Raw genomic sequence first — 13,930 nt, forward strand, 5'->3', positions numbered from 1 at the left:
TATATGTTTTTACAACCTGGCTGTTAAACGCTCTATCTTTCTCTCCCCTCACAGGTTTTTAAGGGAGAGGAGGGTGTGTTCCAAATCTCTGGTCTCCAGGGCAACACAGACTATCGTTTCCGTGTGGGCGCCTGCCGGCGTTGCCAGGATACTTGCCAGGAACTGTGCGGACCACTGAGCCCCTCTTCCTTGTTTACGCTGCGTCGCCAGGAGACGGCATCATCGGGAGAGCTGTGCGCCGTGGAGACGGGCAAAGGGGTGGGCCTGATCTCCAGCGACGAGCGCTTCGCGGCCCTTATCGTGTGCGTGTTCGCGGGCTTCTCCATCCTCATCGCCTGCTTGCTGCAGTACTTCTTCATGAAGTGAGGGAATTTTAACTAGGATAGAAAGAGAAAGCAAAATCACAGAGAAAAAAAAAATAAAAAAAATAAAAACGTCTATGAAAGAACCGAATGAAATCCAAACAAACACTTGAGATGTACTTCAAAGGTTATGTATGTTTTTTTTTTTTTTTTTTTTTTAGTCAAAGTATTGATTCTGGCTTTCTACACCTTGTTCCTGTTGTCTTCTGCCTTCACTCAGTTTGGTCTCATTTCTCTCTACGTCTCTGTATCATTGTCTGTCTCAATTGTTAAGGAGTTCTGTCGAGGGAAGCCTTGTCTTAGCTGTACCTCGGTTGGGAAAGAAAACTGATAATCAAGCCTTAAAATAGCTGTGAGCAAAGCAGTTGCTCCTCAGACTGACTTGCATGTTTTTATTTTGTATCTTTTTAAAACATATTTGATTAGAGAACGTGTATATTTCATTGCCTTACTTTTTGTTTTGTTTTTCAATGTGTAATTTGCTTCTTTTTTTTTTTTTTTTACAGTCTTTATTCATTTCAGCCATATTCCAATGTAGGCCTACAAAGCTTTAGCCGTTCATACCTTATTATTCGGTTTGTTACTACTCTACAGACTGTCAGTCAATTCATGCAATCTGCACCTGCTCTCACACACACAGACTGACTGACAAAGACACAATGCACATACACTTGTGCAGACTTGCCTACACACGTATAATTAAAGTCATGCGGTGACAATGAGAAACGCACATTTCCTCCTAAAAAGTCAATCGCATATCTGCTCAGCTTTTAACATTCAATCACTCACTCATTCAGCTACCAAAGTGATGCAATCCATGTGTGGTGTAAGATGCTGCTATCCTGTGATTTTTATTATATCTAAGAAAGAATGGAAAACCAGTAATCTAATATATATACACTCAATATATATAAATATATATATATATATATATATATTATAACAAATATCTATGATGCTATAAAAGTGATGTAATATAAGTGATGGCAATGTAAGGTCTGAAGTACAGTGTGAAAGGGGAGGAGTCGACTCTAGGTGCTCACAAACAGCAGCTCTGAGGAGCCCTTAAACACTGGTCTTGGATCAGAAGATAAACCCTCGTAGGTATTCGAATGTTGGGCATAAACTGGCTTTAGCGTTTAGCAAGCCGGGCTGGGATTGTGATTGGCTGCAACTTAACAGAAAAGGGCTGGGCTGAGCATTTGATTGGCCCCTCGGTCAGTCCTTCCATATTCTACCATCTCATGTACCATTGCTCCAGCCTATTGATCTGTAGCTTTAGTAGCGATATGCCCGTTAGACCCAGAGGTGCTAACAGCCTGTCCGCTAGCAGTGCTTCTCAGAGCTGTGTGTGTAAACCAGGAAAGCCATTAGGATATAGCTTAAGCTTTACCACCTTCCTGCCTATTACTATTCCTCATCCCCCTAAAATGTTGTCAACCGCTAGCCAGAGCAGTGCTAAAGCTGTAGTTTCTCCTTCCAGCTAGTCTGTGAATTGATATATTTGAAGACTCCTATTTTCTCCTCCCCTGCTCATAATTATCTGTAATTACTTTTTGCTCTGGCTGCTCTCGCTTTCGATCCATCCCATCTTTCTGCCCATAAACTTCTCTCTCTCTCTCTCTCTCTCTCTCTCTCTCTCTCTCTCTCTCTCTCTCTCTCTCTCTCTCTCTCTCTCTCTTAAAAGGTGCTTTATTGACATGTTATCAGAGCAGTAGCAAGTCTGTGGTCTCTCCTCAGACGGACATGTTCTCTGGGGACTTGAACTAATGTTCACTAACCAAACAAGCCTTTGACAGAACACAACTCAACAGAACAGGGCATTCTGACACACGTAACACCTCCTGACCTCCCGTCTGACTCCTGAACCCCTTAATTCCAACCCAAAAAAACCAAGCCAAGGTACAGCCCAATAGATACCCTTATGTTCCAAAGAAGCCACCTTGATCTGCTTGATCAATGTGTGAAATGTCTACTTTTGTCAGGTAGGGTGCAGGGGAAGAAGGATTGGGTGGGAAAGGGGGTATGGAAGAGTGTCGGGGTAGTAGTTTTTAGCCCCACCGCTCAGCTCTGATTGGCAGCCTGTAATGTACCTCAGGGATAAGGCCTTACAGAGGGGAGAGCTAAACCTGTCATCCCCATCGCTGTCATTATTGTCATTATGTTACCCTCTTCTCCTATGTTTCTCTCTGTCTTCCTCTCTCTTTTATCTTCTCTTTCATTTTTTGATGCTGTATTTTGTCCTCTGTCAATGCTGTGCCTTGCTCCTGTATGTGTCAGTAAGCAAAGTGGTTTACTAGCTCAAAATACCTTTGCCAAAGTTGATGGGGAAGTTAATGTAGAGTTCTTTTCTAGGTTTTATTTATACTATATATTTGCATACAGTACTTTACATGCCAATTACAGTGCAATCTTCATTTATTTATTGTTTAAAGATCAAGAGACAAGTGTAGTTATATACTAATTTTTTTCCTTGTAGCATGTTAAATTTTTTTTAATGGATGTATGTTAGATTGTATGATTAAGGCCAGCATTCCTTATCTCAGTAACCCTTTAAGTATTTCTCTTACAGCTGTTGGGAACCTGTAGCTCATCAGTCCATGCATTGCAGTTATCATTGCCGTTTCAAACATGTAACCAAATGCCTATGTATTTTGTTTTTTCATCTCCTGCTGCGGCCGTGCACAGCCGAGCAGTTCTTGTAATGCTTAGAGAGACATGTAGCAAAGCAAGGCCTTAGGGTCAGTTCAAGTCATCTGTATTGGGATAAATGTCGCTGCCTTTGGCTTTTTTCTGATTAGTGTTATAATGAAGCTTCTGATATATTTTTTACTGTTTTATTGCCAAAGTGCAGCCTTCTCGTGTCCACTAGATGTTGCGTTTGCAGTCATCTAAAGGGTTCTGTGATGTTCTTCTGTAACGACCCAGCATTACGATTATTATTATTGTTATTATTATTCTCTCAAAAGGAAAAAAAAACATTAACTTGATCTGTGATTATGCTTCTTTTCATATTATCTTTTATTGTTTTGTTTTGTAAAGCAAAATGTGCCATTTTGAAATGTGTAGCCCCTTTCGGAGGAGAGTTTTTAACATAACCTGATTTCACACTGAAAGGTAAAAAAAGTAAAAAGGCAAAAACAATCATGATGATTTCAGGCAGATGATGACAATAATAATATTGACAATTCCTTGTTCAGGCTAGTGCTACTATAGCAGTAGTTAGTATTTTGTATCCAGTATTTTGCTAAGAGATGATATACAGAGATATCTATAGAGCTATAGAATGAGATGGTAATACATTATGACTAACAGAGTTGAAGCACTTTTTTTATGCCGAGCATTAGTCTTGATGAGGTTAATATGAGCGAGAGGAGACGCGAGGTCCATCGCTCTGTTCCAAACACTACTGCCAACGCCGTCTGTTACATTCATTGGCATTATTCTGTCGTTGGCGTCACTGTGACATTGGCATTACTGGAGCAAGGTTCTGTGCTTCTCAGATGGCACCCTGCTGCCTGCAGAGATGGCAACAAAGGAAGTACAGTTCATAGGGAGTACAGCTCCTTTCTCAGACGTGCCCATGGCGTGTCTACCTAGCCTGTTGCATTGTAGTCGACAGGTGATATGTGAGGTATCCTGTCCTTAAACCCCTGATGTTATGTTGCCCACCCACAGCCCCCTTATTCCCATTTTCAAGCCTTAATCATGGGTGAGCAGAGGTTTTTGGCCGAGCTCAGGCCAGTCATGTTAGTGTTGTATAGTCCGAGGTTAACACAGTGTTAACTAAAAGGCTGTGTGTTTGTGGGCAGGGTACTCCCTTTATGTGCTTTGTTGTTTAGTTATTTTCCAATGCTGGTAATTTTATAGACACCCCGGCCCTTCCCGCCCACCCTGCAGGACCTGCACCTTTGGCGGGTATATGTCAAGAATAAGAGACATTTTTTCTTTTTTCTTTTTCTTTTTTTTGCCCAGCAACCCCACGTCTGTGCCTTCTGATCAGTTAATTTCTTTAATTTTCGTTGTTTTTTTTTTAATTTTACGTTTTGTACGTTTTACAGTAAGTAGAGAATTTTGACTGAGAATTTGCCGATTTGACAAACGTACAGAGACTCACAGGTATTTAACTATTTTTTAAGCAAGACAAAAAAAGAAACATGTTTTTACCTCATGATTTCAAAAACAAAACATTCCAATGTTGTCATGGTCAACGAATTGAGAAACAAAAAAAAGAAATTCATGCATTTCTTCTTGTATTGTAAATGTTAGACAATTTCATATGCATTATATAAAAGAAACTGCCATATCAATTTTAATGTATAGATTTTTGCAAATACTACCCTATGTATGTAAGACGTAACTGTATCGGTAGCGTATATATAATATATTTATGCCCAATAAATGTTTTGATTTTTTTTCTGACTTTGATTCCACCTGTATGTTTTATTGTGTGTGTCATTATTCATCAGCACTTCCACACTGTTTTACATACCTGTGTATGCTCTTGTGCTTTTGTACGGATCACTTTTCTACAGATAAACCTATCAGATATTGTGTCAGATGATAGCTTAATGGGCAGATACTTGATGTGCAAACCAACAGTATAGCCATTGTCAATGTAAAAACTGTTGCTGACATTTACTATTGTGTGGCGGCATCGATTTTTATCTTCAAGATTTAATGAGAGAATGATGATCCTGCTCTCATCAGATACACCTTTATCAACTGTTGTAAACATATCTGAGTAGTTATCAATTATGTTTAATTATGTCTCAAAACACTTGAAATTCTTCACAGGGACAGCCTTTTAGATGCCACAGAGAGACTCCTATATGTAATTAAAGCCGCACACAGTTTCAAGGATGTCGAGTGAGTGCATGAGTGTCCATTTAAGCTGGACTATCAGTGTGAAGGTTTGTCTGTGTGAATGTGTGTCAGATTTACTCTCCAGTGGCTTTGATAGCGTCTAGTCAGATAGGCGAGAGGAGTAAGTCATCTCCTGCTGTCCCCGAGGGCAACCGGAGAGAGACTGCTGCTCTGCACACTCGATTCGCCTCAGCCTGCACCAACCCATGGACAACAGGGGAATAATAGTCTTTTAGACCTTTTTGTGTGAGTGTTTTGTGGCGCACATGCAGAGGTTTGTTTAAAGTGGTGTAGAAACTGAGCAATTAAATAGGCCTGAGCAAAACAATACTCGTCCACTGTCTCACATTATATATATATATATATATATTTTTTTTTTTTTTTAGCTAAGATTAAGTACAGCAATAATATAAGAAACACTTGTAATTGGGAAGTGCACTGTAAGCAGTGATCACGCGATGACTCGCTCTACCAGACAGTGAAATGCAGTGTGAATAAAACACTCGTTAAGTAGTTTGTGTGTGTGTGTGTGTGTACTTCTGTGGCTGTGTAATCTACAGTTGGGCCACAAGTCTGCAATTTAATAGCTTGATGCCAGATGTCTGATGATACCAGATGGGCTACAGCAAAAAGCAGTTTGAGAATCATCAGAACACCTTTTCATACATCAATACATCAATATCCCTATATGGTCATTGCTTTGGATGTATTCTTTTTTAAACCATGAACAACCACCTGTACTTGAGACTAAACTATCTCAGCAACTATTTGATGGATGGCCAATGACATTTTGAATAGACATTCATGGTCCCCAGAGGATGAAGCCTAACTTTGGCGATCCCCTGACTTTTTCCTTTTTAGGTGAAATGTCTCAACAACTAATAGATGGATTTTCTCCTCTACAGATATACTTGTCCCCTTTTAGGACTAGACATAATACCTTTGGTGATCATTTAACTTCTTTTTGCAAGAAATCTTAAATCTAAATGAAGACAGAATTAGGAATGCTGTTAATCAGTCTTTATTTTCTTAACACTGAATGATATATAATATGTATATATATATATATATATATATATATATATATATATATATATATATATATATATATACACACATACATACTGTAGTAAGATCTTTATCCCAACCCTGAGTTAATCAGAACTAATGGGTCAGTGACACTGACACTGTAGAGATGCGATGGATTTATGCACCTTAATAGTTGCAACCTTTCTCATCTAGCACCATTAAGTCCAAATTTGAATTTGTCCAATACTTTGGTGTCATAAAATGAATGATTCCCAGCAGCCTCATCTGTACTTTATGTTTAGGGCTTATTGATAAATGTTAGCATGCTAAACACTAAACCGAGATGGTGAACACGGTAAATGGTATATCGACTAAACATCAGCATGTTAACATTGTCATGGCTGTAGACTGTTAATCTTGTTTAAATGGACGCTTCCTGCAGGATATTTTGTCACCGTCAGAAGATGGCTCCAGATATATATAACTGTGTCTGTTCACAGTCGCCGTAGTAGAGCACCTGAGGGATTCTGCACCACCACAGACTCTTCAATAACTGTCAGGTCTGCACGGATCAAGACCCCTGTGAAACATTTCCAGCACTTTGCTGAATCCAATAACCAAGTACATTTCAGCTTTCGTGAGGCTGCACATGCACAAGCATGTGCAAGGTACGTGCATGCACACCAGTTACCAACAGCTATTCATAACTGGTACCAGCTGATATACCAAATGAAGTGGCCGCTGCATGCACACATCGATATTGGTTGAGATAGATGTGAACTCCTCTTAAATCCCAACCTCCTCCTCGAAGGGTAATGTATTCACTCTCCACTGCGCAGCTATCATGTCTGACTCATTGATTAAACAAACCTCTTTTCTTTCACCTTTTGTTTTATTGTCTATTTTCATTGCACAATTTATTTTAATGGGGACCTTTCATTACTGTTCTTTCACACCTCTTCATCTATCATCCCCTCACCAATACATCTTCTTTTACATACCAAACCAGCTTTTATTTAATTAATTCACTTCCTTCATAACTTTTTGCTTTTATATTCTTTTCAGTGTTCTAAGCTCAGTGGGCTTACACTCAAAACATACATATGTACATCTATTCTTCAGCTCTTTGCCACAGACTTCCCCTAACATTTTTGCTGAACATGTACTCAGAGGGTTTTGCATGCACACTCTAGGTGTTTTGATCAGGTACATGATGTTACCTCAGGGGTGAGTGGGGGGGTCCTTTGAACCCTGTGTTGCATCTGAAGGTAGAGCCTGCTGTCTTTGAAGCTGTCGTAGGTGATGGTGTGCTGCTGTGTTATGTAGCCACAACAACATGTCAGCTGAGCTGAGAGAGAACACACTGCTGTGTATTTGTGTTAGGATTGCAATCTACTGACTAGTGTTATGCCACGCTGAGACTTGCATCTATTATAATGGGGTACAGCAGGGTCACATGGGAAACAGTTTGGATCAACAGAAGTACATTTCTAGGATCATTTTTTTACATCATGACTCATGGGTCGGATGTCCCTCACCTTAACGCTCTCTGTGTGTTGCCGTTCTCAAAATCACTTTGCTTTGGGAAACAACAACAACAACCTTAGCTAGCAAGCTACACGCTGACATTTCTTTGAAAGTTTTGAAGAAAATGTGGACCGTGCAATAACGCAGGCCTGCTTGGTTGTTTTTTTTTTTTCGGGGAATGATTGCAAAGATTTACAGGGAACGTGTTTTAAGGCATTTATTATCTTTTTTCTGTTTCTGCCCCCTCACTCAGGAACTCTCTCCCCCAACACCTCAGACTTTCCACATCACTTGCTAACTTCAAAACTGCACTCAAAACCCATCTGTTTAAAGCTGCTTTTAACCTGTAACCAACTTAGCTGTTTCTCTTTGTTTCTATCCTGTTTCTGCTGTTTTGCTGAACCTTTTTCATATTTATCTCTAGTTGTTATTGATGTTCCTGCATGTCTTCCCCCCCCTCTCTCTATCCCCTTTCTCAATTAACTGCCCTGTCAAATAAAGGCAGAAAAGCCCCAAAAAATTATCTTTAAAAAAAAATATGCATGCATTTACTAAACCCAACAAAACAAAAATGTAGAGAGGCTTCAAGAGAAACTGCAGTGTAAAACACAATCTATGAACAATACAATCACTATTGTATAAGGATCAGACCTGACACATAATAATAATAATAATAATAATAATAATAATAATAATAATAATAATGCAGTTTCTGTAATTCTATCTGATGTTAGTGTTTTTTATGACATTGTGCTATGATTGACTAAATGTTCCTGTTGGGAGAGAACATGTGTTAGTGTTTTGGAAGATTTATTAGATTTTGAGACATGATTGCATTGTTTTGGTAGGTATTGTGTTAGTGTATTATTGTATTTTGAAAATTTGTTGACAATGTGTGATTTTGAGCATGAAATTAACTGTTTTGCTAATCGTGTGTTGTAGGTGTGTTGGTGCGTTAAGAGTTTAGGAAAGTTGTTAAAAGTATTGTCATAGCGATCGTTAAAAACTGTAAAATGTCTGAGGTTACATACACAGCTCTAAAAAAAAATTTGAAAAACACTATATCTTTACTATAGTAAAACTGTGTTCTTACTAAATTTATTTTTCAGAAAGTAATGGAGGTGAAAGCAATAGAAACACCACATTCAATCAATTTGTATTTAGAGATGATGCAGACATTCAATGTGATGAAGAAAACTTGCCACATGATGCTGGAGAGTCACACTATTATTTGTTATTGTTATGCACCTTTTTTTCAGTAATTCCACAAATGACGTACTAGAGACAAAATACTACTATTGAAGCAAACTGCTGCTTTTCATTCCTACTTGTTTACCTTACGTAAAAATTGGTACATTACATAAAATCTATATCTTTCTTTACAGAAACTATTCAGTAGTGTGAAGTCACTTCAATTGTTCAAACTGTAAAGATGAAAAGTTTCTAATTTGTGAATTGGTGTTTAATGCTAGTGTTTTTACTCTCAGTGTGTTCTGAGTAACGGTGTGTGTTATCTAGATGAGGATTGTTCATAGTGAAGAGTTGGAATGAGTTTTGCAGATGATGTGAACTGTTTAGTTCAGGTGACTGTTGGTAGTGCAGACTGTGGTTAGAGATTTGCACATGTGGCTTCAGTTGTGCCCACTGTTGTTTAGCAATCGAAAAAAACTGTAATATTGTATGTGGTGCGACGATTGTGATAGGTTAAAAAAAAAATGCAAACAACCCAGAGATTACAGGCATGGGTCTCTCAGTCCACTCTGAGCGGTATGGTCTTTAATGCAATTGTGTTTTAAGTGTGATGTGGGTGAAAGGTTAACGTTAAAGGTGCTCTAAGAGATGTTGGGTGACGTCACTTCTTGTTGACATTCGAAGTATTGTCAAACAAAATGGAGGCTAGCTCGCCCCTCCCTCCTCCTCATCCCGAACACTGTTTGTTTGTCATGTTATGTTTGGTGGTGCAGGTTGGCCCAGTTTGTTTTTGGTGCCGTTTGTGGAGCCTGGGCTGTTTACAGAGACCGTGATTTTTTTTTTACAGTGTGTTCAGGGGACAGGCAGCTCGTGGATAGTGAGGAGATGTTTGCTGTATGTGACAAAAAATGTTGTAGCCTAAAAAACGCTTGACATCGCTTAGAGCACCTTTAAGTGGCTTGTTAGTTTCACATTCCTCTCGCTTTGCAATTTGCATCTCATACCTGTTGAAAAAGCTACTTGATTATCCATTGTACTTGACAGTGTGCCAGTTCCCATAAAGAAAACAAATAGTGTTTACAAAAGCAAAGAAAAGAGGAATTGAGTTTTTTTGTTTTTGTTTTTTTTACTTTTACAAGACTTTATCAACGACAGATACATTACTCAGCAGGAGGTATTCACAGACATCTTTTTTAAAAAAAGAGTAAAATATGAACCACTTTTGACTGTTTTAATTAGTATACATGCTGTAGATTAATAAATAGTATGCCATAACATCAGTTTGTACAGTCAAAACATTTATTAACGGGGATACTTCAGAGCCATTGCCATGTTTCTAAATCCAGTGCAAATAAGTGGAGGCTGCTGCTGTGATTTGGACTGCTGACAGCATCTGAGTGTCCAGCAGTGAGTGTATAACATTATAAAGCATATATTTACAAGTTAAAGCAAGCACAACGTCATCACTTATAGACGTATCCTCTTTGTCCATGAGGGGGCAATGACACACTTTACAAAATTAAATCACTTTCATTTTTTTTTTCCATCTGTTGCATCTTATACACATTTAAAGGTAAGGCTATTTAAAAAACTGTCTTGTAGAATAGTGTTGTATAGGTTGGCACCTTTGGCACATAAGAATGTTTCAGTACACCCACCATCATGCACTGTAAAGTAACCAATGGGAATTGTTTCCACTGGGGACCCATGCAATCCATCATTTGAAGCAATTAAAAACAAATGTAAGTAAAAAAATATTAATTAAATTAAAAATCAAACATTTGGCAAATCAATAAACAAGACAAGTAAGACATACGTGATATAAGTTACATTGTGCACATTTGATTTAAACATTGAAGAAGTCACATTTTGCCTGTACACAATGAACAGTCTTTGGAGTAAGGAATAATTCATGGCAAAGATGACGAGCCAATACTCCAGGTTGAGTGCTTTTGTACTTGGTGGTGAATGGGGAAAAACGGTTTTCATCCTTTTCCAAAGTTGATGATCGCTTTAAGTACAGTAGCATAAATCAGACGAATGACAGAATGCCAAATCGGCTACATGTGTTGTATGATCGGATGCACAGATTAGCACATTGCCCACGCAGCTGTGATAAACAGAAAAGGCAGGGTGCTGTACATTGTATGAAGGTAACTGACATCGGCACACCTGAGATGGCTGAACTCCACAATGTTTCAAAGGTGCACAGTTCACAAGACGCAGAAAGCTGAGGCGTTAATGGCTACTAACATGTTGATTTTTACAGTAACACCAATCAGCTTTCTTTGTCTAATGCACAAAACTTCTTTAAATGCACAGCACTGTATAAGAGACCACAAAACATTGAGTGATACCTTCTCAAGACCTTCTCATGTACATATTTTTTCAAATTTTTTTTTTGTAGCAAGAGCCTGCAGCTTCAATAATGTTGATCATTCAACAAGAATGAAGTATAATTACAAGATTTAGAGACATTATGATACATATCTTGGAAATGTTTAATTTCAACTTGCTTTGTGGCTCCCATGTCCCGATCTCCAACCTTGATGTTGAAACCCACTGCTGTGCAGTAAATGGCTACATGGGAATATTTATTCTCTCCATTTCAGGGACTCCACCCAGCCCCCATTGGCCTGTCTTGGCAGCATCAACACAGCATGGACTTGAATTTCCAAGATACAGGGCATTCAGCATGTCAAAGTGAATAACAGTAACATAGTACATTAACATAGCCCCCTCTCTCTTACACATTACAAAAATCAAATCACATCTGAAAGCTTGACATTTGAGACACAATACACACATGCAAACACACACACTCTCACTCTCACACACACAAACAAACACACACACACACACACACACACACACACACACACACACACTGCACTTCTGCCCCTCTCTGAAGGAGTACAGAGCAGTGCCACAAGTTCTACAGTGCTTTCTTTGTCATCCAGAGTATGAATACAATATAAGGCAATTGTAGATGTCTATTATAGGCTTTTTATATTTATGTGTGCATTTGTAGGAACATGCACGCCCCTATGTTGTTCACATTTGGATCAATATAGTTCAGACTTCAGGCTGGTGTATTTTTTGCACTCCACCAGTCGTGCCTTTGAAATGCTGCTGAGTGTGCTGTGTGAATACTGGATGGCACTTGCTGAAATAACCCAACAAGAAAATAAACTGTGAACTGTGGTAAAAATCGAAGTTCTATTGATGCATGTTGACGAAGTGTTAAGAGGCTTGCAGCATTTTTGTGGCTGACGCTTTTCTCATCCTCTGTTTCTTTTAGTCCCAGTCAAATAAAACTCACAGAACAGTTTTTCTTCGGTCTGACAGATAGAATGGCTTTCAGGTCAGTGTTATCAAATTATGACCGTTTAGAAGCTGACTGTGGATTCCGTCCAGCCGTTCGAGCCGTCTCCCTTCATGGTGCTGGCTGTGCGGCCTCGTGACGGCTGGCTGTCGGCCAGGCCGAAGAGGCGTGCCGCTGCGCCCCGGTATTTCCAGGACATTGTGTTATAAAGGATGGGGTTAATGGCGGCACTCAGGTAGAAGAGAACAACGGACACCAAACTGCAGTACTCGGACAACAGAGACAGCAGCGGGGACGGAGCGTCCAGAGAGCGGAACTGCAGGTAGCGACCCACATGGAAAGGCAACCAGCACAGGACGAAGGCCAGCACCACCACCACTGTAGGAGGGGAGGAGGAAAATGAGCAGGTGGGGAGGAAGAGGAAGAGTAAAAAGAGAGGGTGGGGTGGAGAAAGAATATAGATTAAGGACGAGGAGATAATATATTAAAATTGCAAATAAGCTTATATCTAGTTGTAAACTTTCTTCTTCTGTTTAATATACCAACTCGTGCGTGTGCGTAATTTGCGCGCTCTCCAAATTTACCAAGCATCTTGATGGTCTGTCTGTTGCTTTTGTCCCGGTGAGCCACGCGGGAGCTGATGCTTGTCTCTCTGTGTCTCTGCCACAGCCGCCGGCCTATGAGGCTGTAGAGCACTGTGAGACAGAAGACCGGCATGAAGAAGAAAACAGAGCTCAACCACACCATGGCCCCCATCAGGCCTGACTCCACTGCGTAGTGCGTCATCTTACACTCCCGGGTGTCCCCGGCCTCCAGGGAGAAGTCAGTGTCATTCATCTCCGAACTGAAATGTGGCCCCATGCTGTCACGCTCCACTCCCACCATGACAAACACAGGCCCGGCGCTCAATAGAGACACTGTCCAGAGTAGAAGAATGAGGGCACGCACCCGTCTTTTGGTAACCAGGGCCTTGGCACGCAGCGGGAAACAGATGGCCAGGTAGCGCTCCACTGACAGCGCGGTGATGCTCAGGATGGTGGAGTAGGTACTTGACTCTGACACGAACTGAAAGAGCTTGCAGAGCGCGGCCCCAAAGCGCCAGGGCCTGTACCTCCACATACGGTAGAGGTCCAGTGGCATACAGAGGAAGATGAGCAGGTCGGATACGGCCATGCTACACAGGTACAGGTTGGTGGTAGTGCGCATGTCCCGGTACTTGCTGACCACCAAAATGGTCATGACATTCCCGGTCACACCGACCAGAAACAGCAGCGTGCAGGCGATGGTGATGGCCGTGAGGAGAGGGATTGAGTAGTAATTGAGAGGAGGCAGGCCAAGGTCAGCGTTCCTTGTGGTGTTGTGGGTCTCCTCCCAGCTGAAGTTATGGGACAGGCCCTCCGAGAGATTGGGCCAAGAGGGCATGCTGTCGCCGCGCGGTTATTGACGGGGCCGTGCCTGGCCCTGACTGCTTAAGGCACCCCGGGTCTGGGACTCCTCACACCCTTTGCCGCTGCCCTTTTCTCCCATTATCATTGTTTGAGCTAACGAGGTAATGGCAAAGGCTGGCAGCCGTGCGTAAAATAAAGGTCCTTTCGCGCGTTGCAAACGATCTTGTGTCCACTGTAGTGAA

At 40.6% G+C, this 13,930-nt stretch overlaps 2 protein-coding genes across 6 annotated transcripts in view; one reads left to right on the forward strand and one right to left on the reverse strand.

Moving 5' to 3' along the window:
* The window catches only part of fndc3ba (fibronectin type III domain containing 3Ba), a 102,470-nt gene extending 97,686 nt beyond the window's left edge, over nt 1–4,784 (forward strand). For 4 of the 5 annotated variants that reach the window (XM_028565546.1, XM_028565547.1, XM_028565549.1 and 1 more), the window contains one exon: nt 55–4,784. In XM_028565546.1, coding sequence (XP_028421347.1) covers nt 55–366 — 312 coding nt within the window. In that variant the 3' untranslated portion in view covers nt 367–4,784. The remainder of the gene's footprint in view (nt 1–54) is intronic. The other variant, XM_028565548.1, reaches the window with a different exon arrangement.
* Nucleotides 4,785–12,364: 7,580 nt separating this feature from the next.
* ghsra (growth hormone secretagogue receptor a) lies at nt 12,365–13,722 on the reverse strand. The gene is made up of 2 exons (XM_028566430.1): nt 12,885–13,722; nt 12,365–12,678 (listed from the first exon to the last, which is right to left on the reverse strand). Exons 1-2 carry the CDS (start codon nt 13,720–13,722, stop codon nt 12,365–12,367), a joined length of 1,152 nt encoding a protein of 383 aa, XP_028422231.1.
* Nucleotides 13,723–13,930: the final 208 nt, after the last annotated feature.

The sequence above is a fragment of the Perca flavescens genome, chromosome 20 (assembly GCF_004354835.1).
Source record: "Perca flavescens isolate YP-PL-M2 chromosome 20, PFLA_1.0, whole genome shotgun sequence".
NCBI lineage: Eukaryota > Metazoa > Chordata > Actinopteri > Perciformes > Percidae > Perca > Perca flavescens.

What these genes read in the sequence shown, in the direction of transcription:
- ghsra (XM_028566430.1), bottom strand. Translation starts at nt 13,722, where the DNA reads ATGCCCTCTTGGCCCAATCTCTCGGAGGGCCTGTCCCATAACTTCAGC. An exon ending in ACAGACCATCAAGATGCTTG is followed by an intron (nt 12,679 to 12,884) that starts GTAAATTTGGAG and finishes CCCCTCCTACAG; the next exon opens with TGGTGGTGGTGCTGGCCTTC.